The sequence below is a fragment of the Aquila chrysaetos genome, chromosome 11 (genome assembly GCF_900496995.4).
Source record: "Aquila chrysaetos chrysaetos chromosome 11, bAquChr1.4, whole genome shotgun sequence".
Lineage (NCBI taxonomy): Eukaryota > Metazoa > Chordata > Aves > Accipitriformes > Accipitridae > Aquila > Aquila chrysaetos.
Window position 1 is genome coordinate 23,017,610 of NC_044014.1, and position 24,147 is coordinate 23,041,756.

Consider the following 24,147-nt stretch of genomic DNA (forward strand, 5'->3'; position numbering starts at 1 on the left):
AATAGGCCCTACCTATTAGCAAGTTTCTTTTCCCTGCACACATGGGCACATGTCTAAGGGGACACAGAAATTACTTCTTTTAGCCAGGTATATACAGAATTTTTCAGTTATGGCCTACTGTTTCCTATTCCCATAGGCTGGTGCTACTTAAGTTATATTGCCAGCTGCCATACAGCTAAATTGGCAGCAATATTTGAGAAGAACTAACCAGATATTCTGGTAGGAAGGGACTTGAGCAGCCTCAGTTTGTCTTTGTATAAGCAAATATTACTCTAGAGTTTTATCCAAATTTCTTGCAGAGTCACTCAACAGCCAGCTGCACAGGCCACCTTTCACTTCTGAAGGCCTGTTACCTGCACATGAGCATGTAACTAAGGAGGCAAGTGGTTGTAGACAGATGTACAGACAGTGCTGCATCACCCCCAGCACCCATACCCTCCCTGCTATTCCACACCTTTAACTACCAGATCCACTCAGATTACAAAGGCAGCAATCTTTATTTTCCAACACATTAAAATTCTCACACTTAAAATACCCCCAAAACATAAGTTTTTAAAAAGTTCAAGAGTTCCAAATATAAGTTCCTGATAAACAGAAGAAAGAGGGTAAATGAGAAATCACAAGCAAGATGATGTTCAAATCCTCAAGCAGAAAATACTCTCTTCCCACCTTCCTTTGGCCTCCAACCTTTAATTCCTTGTAATAACCATGGTCTCCTGGGCCCCTCTGCACTGTAGCCTAGAATTCAGACACCAGAGTGATTGTGCAAACTAGAGGGGAAGTCCTGAAAAAATGCTCGTTGGAACAAGTTGCAGCTCACGTATATCGGGGTGGCTCATCAAGTCTCATCCAACCCTCAATTAAGTGACACTGCTTTGCACACAAATGTAGCTTCCTATAACAACAGGACTCTTCTCATTGTCACCCTTTGGGGAGGGAATGGAAACATGGAAATCCGGTGCTGCATAACCTCTCTTGGTGACTGGCAGTTTCATGAGATGGGGTGAGCAGTTCTCACAGCCCATGACCCCGCTTCCCAAACATGCGCTACCACTGTTCAATTCATACTGGCTGTGGGCTCAGCAGACTGCTCCACGAACTAAAATTAACACACCTAACGGGGAAAAAAAATAGTCAGGGGAATAATTTTCTACCAGATGCGAGCTGCACCAGAAACAAGGAGGCAGTAACACAGCTGGAGGGAAAGTAAGCCCTCCTCTCAACCGCAGTAAGCCATTATATTGTCTCAGTTGCTCGTGAAATCTCAGTTTAGGCTGCAAGTTACTGAACTTGTTTGAGGCTTCCCATACTGAACATGTACTTGTAGCTAACACTTCAAACCTTACAGCACCAGGCTTTATTTGCCTTAGTGCTATGGGGAAACTGGCATTTTACTTCCTGAGAGGGATTTAACAGATGGAAAACAGCTCTAAGAGCAAGTGATCCAACCAAGAAATTTAAGGCATTAATGATACATTCATCTCGACTCTTAAGAAGCTGCACAGCACATTGCTGGGAGTAAGCATAAGCTGCCTTGTTTTATGTTCAGAGAGAACAAGCAGTAATGCCACACTGCAGTCAGAGCCTCTGAAACAAAAACACAGCAAAAAGCAGAGCTGGGGAGAAAAGAGGGCTTTATCTCCTCTGCCTCCTTACCCATTCTCACTGAGCCAACATCACAACCTCCATGCAGCCAAGAGCTTCTGCACATCTCCACTCTCCAGCTACATTCCCAATGAAAGTTTTACCAAGAGTGTCACAGCACTACTGCAGACCTTGGCCTTTCTGACAATAGCCCCCCAACTTGCAACTGTAAGCAATACAGCTACTCAGCTACTAAGGTGTATTTAGACTCTGCTTCTTGAAGTACTCTGACTAGTGGCCTCAACAGGAGTGGAAGGAAGAGGAAGGTAGGAATTTATTGCAAGGTGAAACCATAAAAGAAGGAAACAGAAGAGGAACCCTGTCACACTGCAACTGTGAACTTGAAATGTCAGATGGGGGTGGGGATTACAGCCAGAGGGTTCAAATCAGTTGTTGCTCTTACAGTAACTAGCCAAAGGCAAGTTACAATACTTGCCATTTCACAGGTATCCCAATTAAACTGGCTGAAAAAGTGGGAGGTTAAGATACAGGAAAGTGATTTCTCTTTCTTCTACTAGGTGGGCAGGAAACCAAAATGAAAAAAATCACTGCCAGCCTTTTAAAATAAGACCATAGAAAATATAAGTCTTGGAGATCACCCTAGTGGTGCCAATAACACCAGCTAAAGGATGGTTCCAAATTAGGGGCCTAAACCAGAATTAGAAATAAAAGGGGGAAACATCCAACCATTCGCCCACATCCCCACACTGGAGCTGCCTGCCTCGCAATGGGCTAGGGGAGGTAGCAGTCCAGGCAGGCTTGACATCCATAATGTCCACATGCCCATCCGAGCCATTCTGGTGAGCAGATGGTTTATGAATTCCAAAGGAAACGTTCTCAGTCACTTTCAAACTTGACAGAATTGACTTGGGTCGATATAGTGCCCCCACGGTAGCTGCCTCGTTTTTTCTTTGTCTTCTCATGGCGGAAAGATTTGCCTTTAGTGAATTTCAGGATATTGTTAGCCTTCTCACCCCAGTCACCAGCTGCTCCTTTCTGTGAGGGATGAAGGGGGAGAGGAAAAAGAAATTCAGGTCAGTACCCAAGAGAGCAAAGACAATGCTTTGCACTTCATCCCACCCAGCAAACACCAGTGCATTAACACTGGAGCTGATACGGCTCTCCCACACGCCTCCTGCCAGTGCACACACACTTCCTAACAGCACCTCCTGGTGGAAAAAGTTCCCACCAAAAAGACTGCCCACAAACACACCAAGGCTGCTCTGCCAACGGGCATTTGTGGAGGCCAAGTGTTACCACTCTGGGCACTACCTAGCCCTACCTTTGCTTCAAACGAGTTATCAGCAACACGGGCATCCAGCTCAATCTCTTCTTCCCTTACGCGGCGGAATGGAGAGGCTGGCTGTTAAAGAGAAAGAAAACAAGGTACAGGAAGCGCATGATACTCCCTTAGTGACAACCTCCTTCCCTCCTTGCCCTGCAAATACGGAGCCATGTTCACATCACCTCAACTTTTACGTGTTTCTCAGATTCATAATTCTTTCCCTTCTTCAGATCAGGCAGCTCAGGGATGCTCCTGTGCAAGCATATCCTATCAACCTTTGCCAGAATAATACTGTGCATGTATGTGCACTCCCTAGGGTTCTCCACACAAGGTTCAAGTGCTCAAGGAGGGAGCAAAAATACAAATAATCCTGTGGGCTCAACCTTCCCCCCAAAAAGCCTACTTGTTCAGGAGGCAGAGATGCCTCTCTCACCAGTCACCGCAGTCCACCCGCACTCACCTGTTTCACCTTGGGAACTGTGTGTGGTGTTTTGGCTTTGATCTTTGCCTTTTTACTGTGTGGTGTCTCTGGCGCCTGAACATCTTCCCTCTTCTGTTTCTTCCCGACTGTGCCTGTTAGATGTACAGCAGGAAAACTTCAAAGGGAGTAATTGCAGCATTGGGAAAGGTAACGGCATCTCTCCCCCAGAATGCAAACCCAGTGTTGACACAGGTGTGAGAATCAGTCCCTGCATTACCTCACCCAGAAAACAGACTGCTGTAACAGACACTAATAGCCATCACGCATCAGCAAGGATTTTGCCATCCTATCCTAATGGATAAAGATAATTTTGTGGAATAGGGTACCTCTGTATTAATGATTTAGTGCACTTGAGAAAGTTCTGTTGGTTAAAATTTGCCAGTTCTTGGGAGTCACACAGTATGCACTTGCACACATCACTAGGGCATTCAAAGTCGTTCTCCTGAAGGGATAAAGACTGAGATTGTGCATTGGGGTGTCATCTATGGTGTCACACTCAACTCAAAGTCCTCCAGCAGTCTGCCTTGCTATCACCAACAATCTTGTCCATGCACAGATGGCAACTGGCAACAACTGTACAGGAAAGTACTTCATGTTACCACAAATTCCACTGCCAGCAGATAGGCAATACAGACAAAAAGGATCACAACAAATTAAAAACTAGCCCTTCCCTCTCAGTACTGCACCAGATGGCATAATCTAGTAGCACACAGAGATTAGACTGAATATTGTTTAGGAAAGGCTTCCATCCAATGCTTAGCTCAGTAACATTGCCTGACAGACCCACCTCCCAGACTGTAGGTAATACCTCCATTGACTTTTCCAGTCTCTTCTTCAGAGCTGCTTTCACTGCTGCTACTGCTGCCACCAGCTGGCTTAGACTTCAGGTTGTTTGCTACTGGTGTGGATGCTTTTGCTTTCTCTGTGGTGGCAGTGGTCTTAGAACTGTTCTGTGCCCCTTTCCCTGCCTTTTTGGGCTTCTCATCCTCTTCGCTGGAACTATCAGATGAGCTGCTACTACTAGTAGAAGCAGCTGCCTTCTTCCCCACAGTTGCTTTTGCTGCCCCTGTAGATTTGGTGGCTGGTTTCACTGCTGGTTTCTTTTCTTCTTCTTCACTGCTCGAGCTATCAGAGTCAGAAGTGCCTGCTTTGGGAGCTGGGGCAGAAGGTTTGGACACTGGCTTACCCACTCTGCCAACTAATTTAGCTGGAATGCCTTTTTTCTTCTTCTCATCCTCAGAGCTGCTGGAGCTGCTATCTGAATCAGAGCTACTTTGTGCTTTCTTTGTGGCAGCTTGTGACTTCTTTGTTGCAGCGGTTGTTCCTTTAGTTGTGGGCTTCACAGGGGCCTTCTTGTCAGAGCTATCAGAATCTACAGTGGAGAGGAAAATAATAATCAAGGCTAAGCCCCATTCCTTCAACATGAAGCTAACACACAGATTCAATATTGATGCACAGTGCACTTCATTAGCTGCTTGAAACAACACTGCAATGGGTCTTCCTGTCCAACTACACCCTCATACCCTGCCTAGAAACACAGAGGTCTGAGCAAGCACAACATGCATGTGGAAATTCCCATTTTTTTTCCTACCCCAGTACCTGAGCTGTCTGAGGAGGAACTGGAGTCTTTCTTTGCTTGTCCAGGCTTGACAGCTACTTTTGCTGGTTTGGAAGTATTCTTTATCACAGGTTGTTTAGCTGGGAGCTTACTCCCTACCTTCTTCTTGGCATCTTCAGAGCTGGAATCTAAATATTAAAAAAGGATGTTAAGTTAATAAGCTTCTAGTGCAAGTTACTTTAGCAATAACATGTATGTAACTCATGGGGAAGTGAAAAGCAAAATGGGTTGTGGCCCAAGGCTGAGCCGCTAGATAACTGGCAACAAGCATCATTTGACAAACACTTGAATGGTCAGGGGACGGCATCCATCTTTCCACATATGTTCTTTGTTGGGAGGAAGTGGAAACAAGCAGTTTAAGATCTTCACTAATGCATGCACAAGGAAGCAGGTATTTGGAGAATAACATAGGAGAAGACCTACAGAATAAGGGACTGGAGAAAGTACAGGTATCACCAAGAACAAACTCAGGGATAAGAAACATCAAGAGCAGAAGCTATGTGGTAAAGATCAAAGAACAGGCAAGAAATTAGGAGATAAAATTGACAAAGCAGGGAAAGTGAGGCAGCAACAGCACAGTATCTCATTTTAGCTTTCTACTTCCTGCATCAGATGTGTTTTGCAGCAGTCTGCGGATGGACTGGAGAACCCTGTGTACAAATATGCCTTTGTATTGTGTGTCACAGCAATGTGGAATGCTAAGCCCTATCTATTCCAACATTTCTGAAACACTTCAATAACAGCAGTCAAAATCTTGTCCCTTTGTGAGAAACTAGTAACAAAACCAGAAAACACCGAACTCAGGCCACTTGTTGAAGGGTCACACAGTCTAGTGCTAGCTGTCTGCAGATAAGACAGGTAGCTGCCACCCACAGTTCCTGCCATGGCACCAGAAATGTTGAGATATACAACAGGAATACCTTGAATTTGGAGGGGGAATGTAGCACATAAGGAACTTACACAAGAAATACAGCATTGCAAACCTTAAACCTGATCAACAGATGACACAAAGCACACTGCCCCTAGGGCCACATTAGGAGAAGGCATCTTTTGAGTCTATTTTGAACTTGGTACGGTGATAATGTTTTTTATCTTGGAAACTTCTCCCCAGCACAATGGGATAACAGAAACCAAAAATCTTAAGACACAGATCCTCAAGAAGTATAACCACTAACATTTCTGGAGAAATCTGATACATGTGATGGCCCACCCATTCCATCCAGCAACATGCAGACCTTTTGGCACTTGCCAATGGTCTCATTGGTGTCTCAAGGTCAGACTCCACTCTGCAATAGCAGGCTGCTGTTTTTTGATTTCACATCTTGTTAGCTATGGAGACTGCAAAGCTTTCAAGCTCCTATGCTAAGGATCTTAGCAGATACACCACTATACAGCAACCTGGCCAATAAAAAAATTAACACAAAACTCCCAAAACTTTATTTCTTGAATTACCTGAGTCACTGTCAGAATTGCATTCAGCCTTCTTGGTAGTCACAGTTTTGTTTTGGGGGCCAGGCATTGTTTTAGATACTACTGCTTTGCCTGTAAAAGCAAGTTTAAAATTAACAGGCCACATCCACACCAAACCTTTGTCCCAAGACCCAAACCTTTCCAGATGTGAAAAAAAACTCCTCAGTGTACCAGCCATTCAGCCAGCACATCAGAAGCCAAGCAAGGATCTGGCCAGCTGCAGTAATGGGCCTGGCTTATTCCTGCTAAACTAGATCCTGACAACTTTTCAAACCAACACGTGCAAAGCAATCCAACCTGTGCACAGTTTGGATCCACAGATTGTACACAATGTTGTTTGGGACACCTTCAAATTACTCAAAACTTCCAGAGAAGCAAATAGGAACATAGACCAAAGTCAAATGGCTTCTTCAAGGAAATCAAGGCATTGCCAAAACATTTTCCGCACCATGTAGTACTTCCTCTGCAGCCTCCTCTCCTCACAACTTACCTGCTCCTCCCTTTGGGGGCACCTGCTCTGCCTCATCACTACTGTCTGAAGAGTCACTGCTCTCAGCCTTTTTTGCAGGAGCCTTGGCAAGGCCCTTCTTTGTCTGCGTAGCTTGAGGAGGTGGTACAGCACTGTACTGACCTATGAAGACAGACACAGCATTCAGGTGCCTGCATGATAATGCAAGCAGCACATCAAGACATTTGCTGTAGTTAGCATAAAGCACTTCTGCAATCTGGTTCCGTTCATTCCCCTTCTGTAGCTACAAAGATGCTAGTTTATAATTTGAAAGGTTATTCCCACCCCACTGCTACCTCCTGTTTCTACTCTCAGTTTAACTTTCCTCTTTGGATTCAGCTGACCCAACCATCTCTGCAAAAGTTTTCTCTGCACTTATAGAATGGGAGCTTGCGTTGCCAAACTTTTTCAGAAAAAAACAGAGATGTCAATTGTTGATTGTTTTCATTTACTGCTGTCATGACTTAACCCCAGCCAGCAACTAAGCACCGCGCAGCCGCTCACTCACTTCCACTGCCCCCACAGTGGGATGGAGAAAAGAATTGGGGAAAAAAAGTAAAACTCATGGGTTGAAGTAAGGACAGTTTAATAGAACAGAAAGGAAGAAACTAATAATGATAATAATAACAATAATAAAATGACAATACTAATAATAAAAGAATTGGAATATACAAAACAAGTGATGCACAATGCAATTGCTTGCCACTCACCAACCGATGACCCATTGGTTCCCAAGCAGCAATCCCCCCCAGGCCAACTCCCCCCAGTTTATACACTGGACGTGATGTCCCATGGTATGGAATATCCCTTTGGCCAGTTTGGGTCAGCTCTCCTGGCTGTGTCCCCCTCCCAGCTTCCTGAGCCCCTCCAACCTTCTTGCTGGCTGGGCATGAGAATCTGAAAAATCCTTGCCTTAGTGTAAACACTACTTAGCAACAACTGAAAGCATCAGTGTGTTATCAACATTATTCTCATGCTAAATCCAAAACATAACACTATACCAGCTACTAAAAAGAGAATTAGCTCTATCCCAGCTGAAACCAGGACAACTGCCTTCTCAAATCTTCTGGTTACAGAATCAGACTGGATTTCAATGCTTGATCCTCCACTCAGATCAGCTCTCTACTGGAATTCTAAAAGCACTATGAACAGAGACCCATTTAGCCCATCAGCTGGATTGCAACTGAACAGCCCTGGATACTTCACAAAGAACCTAAAAAAGCTTAAACTGCTGCAGTTACAGAATAACCAAACCACTGGCAAATTACTTCCCAAATCCTGGCAGACGGGAAAACTGCAAGAAAAATGAACTTAAAGGCTACCTGAATAGAAGACGTGGAGCAAACCAAGCAGAGTCTGTCACAATCTGTCTCACTCCCCATCACTTGCTGAGGGAGGAGCTGAAGTAAGCTTAGCCCCAACAGCACACATGAAAACAGCTGCGGTATTTCGGGTTCACGATACCACCACCAGCACCACCTGGAACTTTGCATGCAGCAAGACTTGCTTGTGCACTGCACATGGTTCTCCCGGGACAGTGGGACTAGCAGAAAGCATCCTCCCAGGTAGCAGCAATGGTATTTAGTACTTACCAGACTTCGTTTTTTGTTTTGCAGGTGGCTTTTCATCGTCTGAGCTGTCAGATGAGTCCTCACTACTGGAACTTTCCTTGGCACGTTTGTTTTTCCCTGGACATGCTTGAGTGGCTGCAGGTTTCAGCAAAGGTGGTTTTTTGGGAACAGCCTTATCACAAGAAGGAAAGAAATACACATTAGAAAAGTTACAGAAATCTTGTGGGGACAGCTGGATGTGGATCTTGGTTAACTCTATGCCTCACTTAAAAGAGCAAATTTTGAAGACAAAAGAAGAGAGATTACTGAAGATTCTCAAATGCAAATTTTAGGAAACAGACGAGCATCATCTTTCTGGCTGCTCTGCTGTTGTTTTCTGCTGCATGAATGCTGAATGAGGAGCCCCTCAGATTAAGGGGCACAGAACTGACTGAAATGGTAGCAACTGTCGCTTGATCAAACACAATTATGATTATTCTTGTGTTGCAGAAAAAATTTTTAAACACTCCCTAGTGGAAAACTCAGTCATGCAAAAGTGAACATATAATGGAGACTAAAGTATGGTTATGACACAATGAGATGTTTTCCTGTAAAAGGAAGGAGCAGAGGAAGTGATAAGGAGGTATTAGGGAAGAAAGCTAGTGCATAGAGAGCTGCTAGAACACATAATCCCACTGTATAAAGGAGAAGGAGGTAAAAGAGCCACAAATGCCATGCTCAGTATCTGTATAGTCTGTGTCTTTGTCTACATGTTTCACAGTCCCTGCAAGACAGAGATACCCACAGTCTTACAGTCTTCTACAGCATTCATTAAATTTTTCATGGTCTAATTTACCTTCTTCGGTGCAGCCTTTTCCTCATCAGAATCTTCACTACTGCTGCTACTGCTTGCTGCTTTTCCATTGACCACCTTAGTGGCTGCCCGGGCAGCTTTATTTCCTTTTGAGATAAGTAAAAAGGGACATTAGAAAATATGCTATGGTAGATGAGGGGTAATTACATTCAACATAAAGTATCATAGAGGAAAGAACCACAGGAAGCCAATAGGACAGATTAAGGCAGTACTGCAGAACTGAGGCTTTATCCTACTGCAAGCTTAGAGAAAGTTTTCAGAAAACTATCCATTCTAGCTCACCAGAAGTTCCAGGACTAAAGGCTAAGATCTTCCCTGCTCTTTGAGGGGAAGACACTGGCAAAAGCACAACTTAAGCAGTTAAGGTTGCCGATTACAGCTACTTATGCAAAAAATGCGGCATTTGGGACCAGATCTTTTATTTGCAATCAGTCCTACACCTCTTCCATGTCAGAAGCAGACTGGACTGCAAATAGCAGTGACAGCAGATTTGCAGACTACTATGTTAATACATATGCCTTTGCACGTAGGTACAGCCTCCATCACTCTTTCCCCAGCTTTTCTGGTTTTGCACTTTGACTCATGATACACAATAAGAAGTACCTGGTTTAGGTGTTGCTGGTTTTGGTGGCTGCTTCTTTGGTGCTTCTTCATCTGAGCTGCTTGACTCAGAGCTGGAACTCTCTGCTTTCTTCTGAGGCTGGATTTTGGTTCCAGCTGGCTTCACCATGGGTTTTGCACCTTTCTAAACAACAGGAGGGAAAACTGATTAGCCCTTGTAGCCATGAAAAAAAGAGGCTAACATGTGGGACACATGTACAGAGAGTATAAACAGTTGTCTTTCACAGAGGTTACCATTTTGACTTGGAAACACCATGCTGCCTAATGGTTAGGACCTGAAAGTCCCTGGATAACAATTTTGCTCTGAGAAACCTCCCAGCAGCCCATGGGAAACTTCCTTTGCACCTCAATCTCCAATTCTGCCTCCTCAAAATGGGGCAGCTCTGGGGCTGGCACTGTTCTCTTCCTTCTCTAGATCACACTAGTTTGAAGACTGAAAATACTGACTGGGCAACTCTGGTTCTTCTTCTCCAGTGTACACTGACATCATTCTTCCTCCCCCCCCCCTTCTCAAGACCATGACTGCAGCAAGAAACATGAAAGAGAAGATTCTCTTTTTATAGATACACATATATCTAGAAAGAGATCAAATTTGATTTTAGCAATTGTAAATAAATTTTTCTCTGCAAAAAAAGGAAGCCCTGGCAGTCCTAGGATAAAAGCAAGGAGCACGCTTGGATATGAAACAAAGTGAGTGCTGGTCATGAAACCAACATTACATTGCACCTGCAGCAGTCTAGGCACTTCATAGTTCAGGAAAAGCAAGCCAAATTTCAGAGAGAGTTCTGCTGGTCAAATTTGCTATTTGACTTCAAAGTATTGCTACTTTGACTTTCAAACATGTATTAAAGTGGCTGGAAAGAAAAGCTGACCTTTACTGGTTTCCTCTCCTCCTCTGAGTCTGAATCATCACTGGAGTCCTCGCTGCTGCTCTCTGCCTTCCTGGCTGGAGGAACTGCTTTTGCCTTGGGCACAGCTGCTGCTTTAGCTGCAAATAAGGGACAGCACACATTGATAGTAAGTTAATTCACAACTTTCATGTACCTATATCCTGCACTAGTGTGTATCAGGGCAAAAGGATATACTAAGGTCATCCAGCCATGACTGAAGTTCGTAATACTGACTTTGTTTCTTGAACAGTGTGTGGCAGAAGACTCCAAAACAGGTAGGCAAGAGGATAAAACCAATTCTAGATTTTTTTTTTAATCTGTCACGTACACATTCAAGTGCAGACTTCTATCACCAAAAAGGACACCCCACAGGGAAAGTGTCCCCACAAACTGAGATAATATTAACTGGGTCTGCACACCCTTCAGCTTAAAAAAAACCACTGAACAAGTGCAGATTTCCAAAGAGAAGCACTGCAATGCTGTGTTAAAGTTCCAGACACTTTCCTTAACATGTCTTAGCCAAATCTACTCCTTCCTGGTTACCGATTGCTTTTTAGTAACATGGAGCAAAAGAAATCATTTTGCCTCAAGTTATATTTGCAACTATCCTTACCAAATAAAAATCAGATCCAAGTTCAAATTCAGCTTTAGGATGGCTCAAGTTGAAGACCAGTTGTCTTTCTGTGTGTCCCCCTCTCCCTGCCTACTCCTCCTCTCCTGCAAATCTACTGCTAGATACACACAAACTTGCATGCACCGTGATTAAGGTAAGGCATAAGAACAATTCCACATAAAAAGGGAAAAATACAGCTCACCACATACCAAAGTGCAGTGGAGGGATGTATTTTTTGATAGCACTAGGACACAGGCTTGAGAGAAAGGAGGGTAGTAAGCTCACACAAGCAGCAGGTGACTAAGGATGCCTGGCATTTCTCTGGAACTTAAGGATTCAGCACACAACTGCCCTGCATCAAACAGGTCATGGTGCCCACCAATACAGAGGAGCCTGATAAATCCTAGCCAAGGAGGAGCTTTGTCAAATTATACATATTTTAACAAATGTGAAAGCACTTATAAAACCTGAATCAGTTTTCCTGCAATAGCAAGATGAGAAACCATTCTTTAAGGCTCTCGGTGAAACTGAGCGTCCCTGGAAAATAGCACAGAAGAAAACCCATGAGGTAGCTACCTCCCAAGGAGAGAGTAACAGTCCAATCAACATGCACTCAAAACCCCATTTCACTCAATATTTAAATCAACACATAATTTAAATGTGCCAAAGCAAGCAGGAGTAACCCTGCCGAGATATCCTATCAGTGAGTGTTCGAAAAGCAGACTCTCGATATAGACAAGACAATGAAGGTGCTACTTCAATAGCACCTTGAAAACTCAATACAGCCCAATGCCTTCACCAGTCTCAGCCAAGAGACAAACTGAATGGCTAAAACCTTCTAGTGGACACAAACCCTGATGTGCTTAAATTATAACTAGATAAAGAGATCACCTTCAGCTAGGATGAAGATACCTTACATGTCATGGGCGAAAGACCTGCCAGAAACAAGATCAGCCAATACAAACCCTGTCCTTGATAGCTGGTGAAGGACCTCAAATGAGCCGCTGAAGCTGAGCTCTATATCCAGGTGAGGAGCCAAAGCCAAACACAACCCTGGCCTGGCCTGCCCTAGGGCCGCTCACAAACCCCACCTGGCTTCTTGGCCGGCGGCATCTCGTCCTCCTCGCTGGAGCTGTCATCGCTGCTGGAGGACGGCTTCCTCTTCGCCTGGGGGCCGTTGGGAACGAGCTTTCTCTTCTTGGCCGCTGGAGACCTACAGGAAGGCGGGCTGAGCTGGGGACTACGAGGCGAGGGCCGGACGGTGCCTGGTGCCGGAGGGTGCCCGGCAGCGCGGCGGAGCCGCCCCCCCGCCCCGCTCCGCTCCCGGTAAGCGCGGCCCCCGCTGCCGGAGGGGCACTTACTTCAGCCAGTAACTGAAGATGTCCAGGAGGGAGGCTGCGTTGGGGTCCTGCTCCTTCTAAACCAAGAGACAGGCCGCGTCAGTCAGTCAGTCAGTCAGTCAGCCGCCCGCCCGCCCCGCCCCCCCCGCCCCGCTCACCGCCGCCGCCTCCCTGGCGAAGGCGCGCGCGGCGCCCTCGAAGCGGTTCTCGCGCAGGAAGGCGAGCACGAAGGGGAAGAGGTCGCTGGGCACCGCGCGCCACTCCGCCATGCTGCCCGGCCGCCACGTGCCGCCTGCGCGCACGCGCGCGCAGCGCCACGTACCGACGCGCGCACGCGTCGCTTCGGCTCCGCCCTCGCCGCCATGTTGGCCCGGCTGTGGCGGGGGCGAGGAGGCCCCGGGCGCGGCGGGCAGGTCTCGGTGTTCGGCAGCGGCGGCCCGTAGGAGAGGCCTGCTGGCGGGAGGGGGGTAGGAGGGGCGCGCAGAGGCACAGCCATCTTCCCGGTGTGAGGGGATTTGGAAACGCCCCGCTCGGTGGCAGCGCCCGCGTCTGGGTGAAAGCAGCCAGCAGGGCGAGAAGGCTGCTTGTGGTGCAAAGGCAGGCTCAGGGCCCGCAGCGGAGAGGAGGAGGTGGGAGGCCGGGACAGTCTCTGCAGGGAGTCTCGGGAACGTGCATATAACATTGGAAGAGGGAAGACTTCGGTCCGCTTAAATCCCTCCCCCCCCCTCCAATCTAATCCTACTTTTAATCCATTTTAAATATGATCACTGAAAGGGGAATGGTAGGGAGCAGAAGGAGCAAGGCTGCTCCATGGAGGAGAACAAAACAGTAGCTGTGGACAACCTCAGTGATAGCAGTGTCCTCAAAAACAGGGTGCAGTCCCACATGGCTTGAACAGGGCAGGCAGAGCCCGATGTCAACAACAAGGCTCATCGGTAGTCCAAGGAAAAGATGAGCTATGACCCAAGTCTAGGACCTGCATGAGGAATCTATTCTGGAGCAAAGGGAAATGCTGCCAGAGGAAGGGCTAGGGTAAAAGTAACACTGTGGATCTAAAGAGACTACCTATAAGATGGAGCCAGAAAGGGAATTGAGGGTAAGGTTCCTTACAACGTAGGATTGAAGAGCATCAAGGTGGTAAGGTTGGCAATAGGGCTTGAAACTGGTACAGTCACAAAATAGGATAAGCAAGCACTTAAGACCCAGGCCTGAGCTCAAATGGAGCTCCTGGGCCTGTGGGCAAAGGGTGGGTGTGGAAGTCCCAGGTGAGGCTGATCAGGATAAGCATGGCCTGTTAGTGTACTCAGGACCCTGATAAGGAAGAGATTTCATGCAGCTGTTGTATATTGCAGTGGCTTTGAATTAGTCCTTTCTCCAGTGAAGTTTTTTCTTCTGTGAAAGTGAAGGTTTGCTCTGATAGATGTAGTGTTCTGTTCTCCTTGCCTTTGTGATAGAGCTTTTTTTGATTCTCTTCAATAGAGTGTACCATAAAGCCCATTGAGGGTAAAGAAAGAAGAGTATTACGCTGGAAGTCCTGAGTTAGGGCTGCCAGGGTTAAACAACTAGTAGTAGGTAGTGTTAATGCTCTTTACATTTTCCCTACTGTAGCCTTCTGCTCTTAATCATCTCCAAATACTGCTGTGCCCTGCTGCGCAGGTGTTCTGTCCCTCCTGTGTGCAGTTACATAGTGCTTGCTGAACGCGCACATGGGCAGGCTCTGTGCCCAGCAGAGCACACCTGTTGCTGGTGTCTCTGGAAGGTGCCACGTTTGCACTGTTGGGGAAAGAAAAGCAGCTCATGTAGTGATAGATTGTACTGTAAGGTACAGGTGCTGTTGCCTGTAGTGTAGAAGAGGGACATTCAGCTGAGGGCTTGTGAAATATGTGTACTTCGTTTTCATATGCCCCTGATCTGGCCTGCCCCTGTTGTGTATGGAATAACGTGGGGCTGTGTTGCAGAAAGGAAACTGTTTCCAGGAACCCATATTTCTCTCTGTTCCTGTAGCTTCCATCCACAGTAAGCTACAGTTGCAAGCTTCATCTGTAAAGCTCAGCACAAGTTCTGTGCTTTTGTCTGCATCAGAAAGGAAGAGATGCAGCCATTGGTGGTAAACTCTCCTTATTTTAAGTCCTGCTGTCTGACTGAAGTAACTGTTGTGAGGAACCAGGGAAATTGCTGGCTGTTTGCTTCACTGGCTCAGTTTGCTTCTCACCTGGTTAGTAAGCATCTCCCTCTCCTGCCAGGCCCTTGCTAGTTAGGTCTGTTCCCAGATGCTGTGTGACTGCTTCTTTTCAGAGGTATGTGGCTGTCTAGGTGTGTTTCCCCTGCGTTGTGCCTACAACTGTCCAGATGACCTGGCAAGGCAGTAACCATGCAAGGAAAGCTGTTTTGTTGTTGTATTCCCCAAGGCAGTAGTGGGAGATCCTGGGATCTAAAAAGCAAGCAAATGCAGCTGATTGTGCTACTGCTTGTGAATTCCTTTGCTCCCCTCACCTACTCCTCATAGGTCTTTTCAGTCCTTCCCCTTGGCTGGTGTATCTCTTTCGTTAAGGCTGCAGGGAATGCTGTTTACCTCAGAAGAGAGCGTTCCTGTGAGGGGTCTGTGCTCTTCCCACTCTTTGCGTGGCCAAGAAAAGGTGAACAGGGTTGGCACAGGTATTCAAACACTTACTGCATCCTATCCTTGTTGCCCCTCAAAAGTACCTAGCAAAAAAGCAATGGCTCTAGAAAGAGCAATCTAGTCCTTTTCTTTGGACAGGGATAAGACAGACCCTTGAGAATAATGCTGCAAATGCAACTGTGTTCACATGCTGCAGTGAATTGAAGGGAGGAAGGTTAAGACTTGTACAGTCAATTTTGGGCAAGGGAGGATGAAAAGCTCCCTCTATTTCCTCGTTTTGTTCTTAATTCGTTACAAGCTGTGTTACTCTTTCCCTTAGGCCAGCCTAATGTTCTAGGGTATGAATGGGCTTTTGCCTCCATTTGTCATCTGAGTTTTTTAGGTGGAGGTTGCTGTAAAGGTTGCTGAAACAACACGCTAGCAGTTGGTTTACTTAAGCTCCTTTGGGGAGGAACATTAATTTCACTGTAGTGACTTAGGATGTTTAAACCCTAAAGAGGTTTCCTGTGGGCTTTGCATTGATTAGATAAAATACATAGCATCCTAAGTGACACATGCATATGGAGAAGACCCATGGGTTCCCACAAAGCAGGAAGCTGACTCTGCTAGCCCTTTGTATGATACTGCAAGGCTTTAAAGAGAGAAAGAATTTAAAAAGCTCATTCCAAGGAGCACGTTGAAATCTTCATATAACATCAGAGAGATGGTTTTCGTTTTAGGTTTCTATTCTGGAAGTTAGAAGATAAAAAAGCTTTACAAGGGAAATAATGTGGAACAATCATTATAAAGTCATATACATGGTTATCCATCTGTTTTACTAGTTCTTAATATATGTGTATTATTCCATAATAGTCAAAGAATTTGGCTAGAGACTCTAGCTTCCACCTAGTAAATTTTTGTCCCTCACATAAATCCCAAGTAGATTCTGTATTTGCACACTTCTCCAGTGCCCAGTTGTTCTTTATTCTATTGTACATTTTCAGGATGATTCAGATGGGAAAGTGCTGGTTTCTGCTCTGCATACCTGGAGTTTCTCATAAGGCTGTATCATCAGGAAGTATTTTTTTATCCTAGTACTTCCTTGTTGTGGGAGCAAACACTCTGTTGTTGGAAGACAGGCTGTGGCACACGGTTTGTGAGCTTCAAGTAGATTTTGGGTAAAGAAAGATTTGGGGGTAATGAGAGTTTGACCAACTTCTAAGGTAGAGTTGATTAGTAGGAAACAGTTGGTTCCTTGCTGTTTGTAACCAGCTCTGTTCTAACATTAGCATCCGTGACATTAAGCTGCACACAGAATGTCCTCTGACTGCTTGAGAGTGACAGTCTTGACTGGGAAACCAGATTGTAAGGAATCTGCTTTTGCTCTGCTGGAAGTGCATCAATGAAAGACTTCACTGGTTCTCAGCAAAGAAATGTTTCTGAATGCAAATCAGTGCAAGTGGTTTTTCCAAGTTTGCAAAGGAATAGACTGGATTACTTGGGCAGAATCTGTCGCTTTGTCTTCAGCGACGTTAAATTGAGTCCTAGTCTCTGAACTCCAGCAGTGTCCTTCCACCGCTTGTTTTCTCTGTACTCAACGATGAGCGTAGTCCTATGGAATCTGGTAAATCCAAGTTAAAAGACAGCATCTTCTAGAGGAAAAACACAGAACATCAAGCTGCTTCACTCTACGTGGAACAACTTGTTTTTCCCCTAGGGAAAAAGAGAACTTGCTCACAGGAGACAGAAGTCAAAGCCTAAGTTAGGTGTGCACACAAAGCAGGTCTCGCTTGTTCTCTTCCACGACCATTTCTCCAAGTTTCTCGTGACTAGGGATATGGGGTTTCTCCATCACCATCACACATAACCTTTCGTCGTTGTAGCGCCTTTTCCTCGGCCGCCTATGGAATATACGATTGGGGCCTGTGGGAAAAGGGAATTTCCCTCCGATGGCAGGAGGATCCCCCCGCGTCCCTGGAAGGCGATGTACCGCCGGCCGGAGCGGAGCCGAAGGCAGCCGCCGGCGGGGCCGGGCTACCGCCCCGTGCGCGGCTCTGCCGGGGCGTCGCTGGCCGCCCTCCGGCGCCGAGCGCCCTCCCGCCCCGGCCGGGGGGAGGCGGGGCCGGGCGGCGGGACGGAGTGCCCGGCCGGCGTCGAGGAAGTGGCCACCGGAGGGAAGCGCCGCGCCGTAGTCGCCGGCGATGTGAGGGAAGGGGATCGGCCCCTTCCCCGCCAGCCCCGGACCATGGCGGCCCCCGGTAGGTGCCGCGGCTGCTCGCCCCGGGAGCCGGGGGCGAGCGGCGGGGTCTCTCCGCCCGGCTGTGCTGCGCGGCGGGGGCAGGCTGGGGGCGGCGGGGCCGGGCGGGCGCTGCCCCCGGCGAGCCGAGGCTCTCCGCGGCAGCCCAGCCCGCGAGCGCGCCGTCCGGCGCCTTGGCGCCGGTAAGCGGGAGGTGACGGAGCGCGGCTCCGTGCCCGCGGCTCCCTCCCCGCTGCCGCCGGCGGGGCGGTGCTGCTGCGGGGCTCTGCTCGACCCTGGCGCTCCGCCGCTGGGGAAAGGGGAAGGAAGGTCCTCTCCCCGAGTTTAGGGGGGGGCCCGGCGGCTCTTCAGAGCGGCGGTGGTTCCTTTGTTCGCAACCAGGCTGCTGCGCTTGCTGCCTTATCTTGCTTCACTTGGCTTGAGCTCAGGGCAGGTGCTGGCAGAGCGCTCCTGGGTCTGGAGTGCTCTTCGGTTGGCAGCTTAGCCCTGTGGGAGGGTGTTCTGTAGAGGAATCTGTGTCTGCTCAGCCTTTACCACCTAGATGTTTTTTCTGTGATGTTTTGTAGAGAAGTCAATTCTTCCTAAATACTGCTTTATCCCACTGCATTTGCATACTTCCTTTTTGGGGTATGACTTGATGCCCCTTGCCACCGCGGCATAAGATCACAAGGAAGCTGAGCTAGGTTGCCATCAACGAGGATGTTTTACCTAACGACGGATGGGCTGGTAAAACTGGTTAGAAAGGAGCTGCAGACTCCAGGGGGAGAGGGGTTTAGCGTATATTGTGTAAGTCTAGCTAGTGCCCAATTTGCAAGTTCCCCTCCCTGCAGGGAAGTGTACTTGTTTTATCTAAAAAAGGAAAAACGTGCCATTCTGAGGGTGTGAAGTAACGTTAGTGTTTCACTGACGCGTATCTCCTTGTGATGTAAAAATAAGCTAAACGGAGGCCTCAGGAGACTTGTGGGCAAAACTACTTTTCTCCTTATAAACAGGTGATTTCACAGAGACTCTTAACAGTAGAACAACTTCAGGTTCGCATATCGTAATGCAAATCTTGTGTTCCTATCACTGAAGTTTGGTTCGCAAAACTTTTATCTACTTTGATTCTGCTATTTCCTCTTGCTTGTTTGAAACACTTTAAATAAAGTGAAGGTTTTCTATTCCAGTCAAAGTGAGAGGTCTCACTAGGATGTTAATAATTATTGCATGTGATCACTATTACTTTGTTATGCATTCCAGCTAGGCAAAGAATGCATTCATTTCCTCACACATCACTTAAATACAAACACTTCAGACACTGAAATATGAAAGGCACTGAGGACCTCTGTTAATGACCTACCAGCGGCTTCTAACGCCTCTTGGAAGCGTGCTGTCTTTTAAGAATTTGATTATTAAGACACCTTGGGTTGGGTTTCATTTATATCATAGGCAATCATCTTTCATAGGAAGTGAATCCCTCCTATCAAGGATTGATATTTTGGACTGCCATATTTGTCTATCCTCCATACACATGAATCCCAAAGTAAACTGAGGACAGGCTGTGTAGCGCTTTTTCATTTAGTCTGAATTTGAGGTGGGTTTGATCTAGCAGATGAAAATAGATTTGCTTGCTGCTGCATATGATCATCTGAGTTGGTGTAAAGGATTTGTCTGTTAGTTTTTTACCTGGTCTGTGGGCAATGAGAAGTCATGGTCTGCTTAGGAGAGGGGTGTAAATACCTAGAAAAGCTGCGTATTATTAGAGGCCCTGAATTTTCTTTATGGGACCTACAAGTACAATGGAAAACTATTTATGATCTGTAAATTGAAAAAGGTCAAACCTTTGGCTTGTAGAATGAAATAATAGGTAGTAACAGTTGATGACATCTGATTCAAATTTGAGAAGTGTTACGTGGGCAAGATGTGGTCTTACCCAGAGCTGATATGCCAGCTTCCTGCAGTATTCTTTAGCTATTTCAGTGGTAATCCGAACCTTACGATATGGCCATAAACCACTATCCCATGGTTGCTCTGAACTCAAACATTGTCACCTCACTACTCCCAAACATGGTCCAAAGATAAACGTCATTTGTTTGCTTCTCTGAAAGGGACTATGAAGGCTTGATATAGTCTATCACTATTGGATACTTATATTTTCTTGCCATGGGCCTTCTGTGATTTTGACTGAATTGCTTCATCCCCTTCCATTCTACGTGCAGTTTATAAGCTAGGGAAAGCTTTATATCATGTTCTGTCTCTGTGCTGTTTAGTCTGTGGGCCTTCCACCTCAATTAGAGGTCTTAGGCATTTCTACAGTACTAGTTTGTAATCTCATCAGTCTTTTATCATTGCTGTGTAATGGAGTGTGCAACTAAGCACTGAAGAGGCAGTTACAACTGGAAAGGAGTCCAAAGGTTATGGTTTATCATTGCAAATTGCAGCAGAACAGCACCTGGGTGTTTTTCTATGAAATAAATAGATAAACATGCCCTGCAATATTAATAGTGCTGACATTTTGTAAACGGAAGCAAAAGTCACTTTTATAGGAATGCAGAAACAAGGTATTGTTAAAATTTAAACTTGATTACACTTGAAAGCGTGAAAGATTTTTGAAGCGGTTGGCTGGCACAAATCTTTCTTCATCTTGCTATTGCATATACGGTTCATATCTTTCTTACTTGAATTGAAGGGTTCCTTGTGTTTGTTTTTCCAAAACCAGCCTGTCGAACGCATTGTCAAAGCATCCAAGGTCAGGGTTTAAAGAAATAAAGTACTCAGTGTTCACCTAGGGATTTACTTATATGTGTACAATAGGCAGAGTATACATTGTGCCTTGAAGCGTGCTCTGAGTTTTTCTGTAACTGATGCGTGAAGAGTTGTGGGAAAAACTCCCGAAACATTCTGTATTCTCCGTTTATTACACTTTTCCCTGAGGACTGGACAGTAGTTGGTGCTGCAAAGAGAGGTATTTGGTTAGACAAAGAATAGCATGATCCAGGAAAGTGAGTACTGTGTCATCCTCTTTTAAAAAGGGATGTTGCAATTGAAACTATTTCTAGATTTTTGTTTTCTTTGAAGCAGTCCTGTTGCTGACTTAAGCTTATTTAGCTCTTCAAGACCCACTTCCAGTATTTTTGCTTATGAACATAGAGAATTTCCTTGGCACTAGAGGTGGAGTCAGTAATTTTATTTCTTGGTTCTCCTTTTAAAAGCATTGTTCCTCAGTTTATCCGAGAAGTGTAAAAGGCTATGGGAGTTGAGGTGAGAGGGCTTGAGGAGAGCTGGCGCGGCTCTGTTAGGGGGAATGCCGTGCTGGTAGAGCAGTGCTATCTGGGGAAGCGGTACCTTTCCTAAACACTAGGTGAAGTTCCTTCCTACTGGGTGCAGAGGCTACACTGCTCTGGCTGATGTTGTCTCTGGGGATATAAATGCTGGCAGGGAACTTGCAGAGAGTCTGTCAAGTTTGCATCTTTTGCCTACATATCGGAGAAGGGAGGCTTCTCAGATACTTAGTGCTCCTACAGTGCAATGCATGTTTAAAATCAATGGCTCCCCCACCCTGCATCCTCTCCAAGCACAGGTGCTTCCTTTCATTGAAAGACTGGAGAAGGGTCTGCTTGCTAACAGGTTTAGTTGCAGAGGCTGTGCTCTTTTTAAAAATGCACGGTAGGATTAGGTGTTCCATTTTACAGAACGTTAAAATGCCCTTGAGGCCACTGCCGCTTTCCCCAGTCTGGAGGTGGGACTTCTCCCACAGAGCGCCAGGGTAGAACTTTAGGGCACACCTCAGAGAGTCGCTGCATCGTCTCCTCACCTGATGAGGTCAGATTCAGCTGGCTGTGCTGCAGCGCATAGATAGTTGTGCTGCCCTTTCCCACTGTACTGCATGTAAATCAGCTCGTGGTACTGGAAGCAGAAGTCTCTGGTACTCCTCCCTTTCTAGGATAAAATAACTGACCTCCTGAATTCTCCTTGGTTTTCCTGTTTTTGTTCATGTGATTCAGTCATCTTTGTCAGGTGATGTTCAGCCAGAGCAGTATTTTGGCAATAGTGGTGTTCTCATTGGTGTGAAAGCCATCTTTTTTTCACAGCAGTTCCACACTCTTAGCTTAAAGGTCCCAAGGCTTTGGGTCTGTTTGTTTGCTTTATGAGTTTGCTGGATCCCCTCCATTGAGAATGCTGTCTCCTACAACACTCCCTCTGGGGTTCAGGAGCTGTATTCACACAGAAACATGCAGCCGTCCTAGTGAATACCGCTGAAATGCAGTGTCCATGTTCTCCATAGCTAGGACATTATCCCTTCACTGCTAGAGACTTTCCATTTATGCAGGTAACCATAGTGCTATTGGTTGAGCACAGAGCACATCTCCACGCTTTACTTCTCAACTGTACCACTTCTGCTCAACTACAATTTAAAGTTGGTAATTGTATGGTTTAGAGCTGGGGCACTATAGACTAGACATGATTTCAGCCTTCATTTCTTAATGAAGGTTCTGGGGAAGGTAGCAGAATGGAGTCTTTGGACGCTATTCAGTTTTGGTTGAATTTTAATAAGGTGACTGCAAAACTGTCATCTTCAATTCTGGTAGATTCATTCTCTGCAGATGCTCTTTTTGGCATGCCAAATTTTAGGCATTGTCTTCTACTTTAATTAGAAGAATCTGCCTTTGCTTGCTTGCTTCTGGATGGAGATGGTTTGGAAATGTTGACACTTTAAAGAGTCAAACTGGAATTAGAAGACGACAATTTGCTAATACGATTTGAAATGCTTAGCGCTGAAATTTACCATGGGACCAGAGCCGTAATCATCAGCTTTGGGCAAACTTCTTCACAGGTGAATGGAAAAATTAAATTTAGATTTAAAAGTTGTCTTGAGATTGGTGGGAGAGCACTGCATCATGTCATACTGGTTCAATCTGCATATGATCTTCTTAGAAAGCTGGAAACAATGTTAAAAGTGCTTTCATGCCAGAGCACAGAAATACAGGAGTGTGTAGGTAGGAGCTGTCTCTAGAGAACTATGGAGTAAGTCAATTTTGGCAAGTGTATTTTGGGCTGTGTTATGGCCACCACTATTGTATTAGTTCTTTCCTTCTGAAGAGAGGGTTTTTCATGCCAAAATGGTTGGGAAACCTTTGTTTGACAATTCTGGGGGAACAACTCTAACACAGGCTTGCAAAGTGTCTGAAGCCTGAATGGTAGAGCTGCTGCGCTGCAAGCACTGGGGCTGGTGTACCCTTCAGTTGCATGCATACTTTACAGGCAGTTTGCTTTCTGCTGCAATGAGAGCAAATGTCTAACACCATGGAAGCCATAGTGGCTTCCTGTAAACGTTGGGGGACCAACCTAACTTAAATAAAGGCCTTTCTTATTTTAGGTGTGCTGTATTCTGTGTATACTCAGCTTGAGCTCATAATGGTCTGCAGTTGTGTTGCAGAGACCCTATAGTTCCCTAAAATGATTTTACTTCACACGCAAAGGTGAACTCCCCTTTTCAAGCTATTTTGTTTTGGAGGTCGGGTTTTTGTGGTTTTTTTTTCTATCAACATGCTTTAAATCTGTAAATCTCCACATGTGGTTTGTTTCACTTGAAACTACATAGGAAATCCCCTTCTTCATAGGAAGGTTTTTGAGAATGAAAAAAGTACTTATTAGTGGGGTAAATGCAAGCAGGAGTTGAACTACCCTTTAGAATTGCTCTATGGCTGTGAACACCTCACTTTGGATATATCTACTGTTCTTTTGAAGTGTTTTGGAGCTTCTGACATGAATTATAGGGACAGCCCTGTGGGTTTTTTGCTGCAAAGCTGTGGGTCAGTTCTTGCTTTGAATTTAATCCTCCTCCCTGTGATCATCTTGCGCCTGTACAGGAGTCCCTGGAGGATATGATGTGCTGATTGTGTATGCAAGTGACGCCACTGAATGGTGTCAGTACCTCCAGAACCTCTTCCTCTTTACTCGGCATGTTCGAAAGCATCGGATTCTGAGCTACCAGCTGGAAGGCGAGTCTGCCATCTCCCACCAGGAGCTGGACCTGTTCAACAGAAGTCGGAGCATCATCCTTTTGCTATCTGCTGAGCTGGTGCAGAGTTTTTATCTCCCTCCCGTCCTGCAGAGCCTTCAGGAAGCTTTATGGCCGCCGTACAAAGTAGTCAAGCTGTTCTGCGGTGTTACAGACTGTGATGAGTATTTGACCTTTTTCAAGGACTGGTCTCAGTGGCAAGAACTCACAAATGATGATGAGCCTGATGCTTACCTTGCAGCTGTCAAGAAGGCTATTTCAGAAGGTAAGGTAGCAGCTGTGGAGTTGCGCTTCCTGGTCAGGGGTTGGAGGAGGGAGATACGTGATGCTGTTTATCCTTGTTTTAACCCCAGTGAGGTGTTTTACTGAAATACAAAACTATAGCAAATTGCACAA

The 24,147-nt window shown here is 45.9% G+C and overlaps 2 protein-coding genes across 11 annotated transcripts in view; one reads left to right on the top strand and one right to left on the bottom strand.

Moving 5' to 3' along the window:
* Nucleotides 1-478: 478 nt before the first annotated feature.
* NOLC1 (nucleolar and coiled-body phosphoprotein 1) lies at nt 479-13,182 on the bottom strand. Of its 3 annotated transcripts, none has more exons than XM_030030861.2 (14): nt 13,053-13,182; nt 12,916-12,971; nt 12,646-12,767; nt 10,924-11,039; nt 10,034-10,175; nt 9,413-9,516; nt 8,599-8,749; nt 6,989-7,129; nt 6,481-6,570; nt 5,010-5,156; nt 4,219-4,782; nt 3,390-3,502; nt 2,927-3,007; nt 479-2,640 (listed from the first exon to the last, which is right to left on the bottom strand). In XM_030030861.2, exons 1-14 carry the CDS (start codon nt 13,161-13,163, stop codon nt 2,482-2,484), a joined length of 2,097 nt encoding a protein of 698 aa, XP_029886721.1. In that variant the 5' UTR covers nt 13,164-13,182; the 3' UTR covers nt 479-2,481. The 3 variants fall into 3 exon arrangements, with proteins under 3 accessions (XP_029886721.1, XP_029886720.1, XP_040983341.1); XM_030030860.2 differs by having other exon boundaries at nt 4,198-4,782; XM_041127407.1 differs by lacking the exons at nt 6,481-6,570; nt 6,989-7,129 and having other exon boundaries at nt 4,198-4,782.
* Nucleotides 13,183-13,921: 739 nt separating this feature from the next.
* PIK3AP1 (phosphoinositide-3-kinase adaptor protein 1) overlaps nt 13,922-24,147 on the top strand; it is a 50,719-nt gene continuing 40,493 nt past the window's right edge. For 2 of the 8 annotated variants that reach the window (XM_030029541.2, XM_030029542.2), the window contains exons 1-2: nt 15,441-15,549; nt 23,600-24,016. In XM_030029541.2, coding sequence (XP_029885401.1) covers nt 15,456-15,549; nt 23,600-24,016 — 511 coding nt within the window. In that variant the 5' untranslated portion in view covers nt 15,441-15,455. Of the gene's footprint in view, nt 14,032-15,361; nt 15,550-17,619; nt 17,752-17,912; nt 17,933-22,428; nt 22,564-23,599; nt 24,017-24,147 lie in introns of those variants that run through there. The other 6 variants (XM_030029547.2, XM_041127507.1, XM_030029543.2 and 3 more) reach the window with 6 other exon arrangements.

What these genes read in the sequence shown, in the direction of transcription:
- NOLC1 (XM_030030860.2), bottom strand. Translation starts at nt 13,163, where the DNA reads ATGGCGGAGTGGCGCGCGGTGCCCAGCGACCTCTTCCCCTTCGTGCTC. An exon ending in ATCTTCAGTTACTGGCTGAA is followed by an intron (nt 12,768 to 12,915) that starts GTAAGTGCCCCT and finishes GCCTTCCTGTAG; the next exon opens with GTCTCCAGCGGCCAAGAAGA. An exon ending in CAATTCTGACAGTGACTCAG is followed by an intron (nt 5,157 to 6,480) that starts GTAATTCAAGAA and finishes TTTAATATTTAG; the next exon opens with ATTCCAGCTCTGAAGATGCC.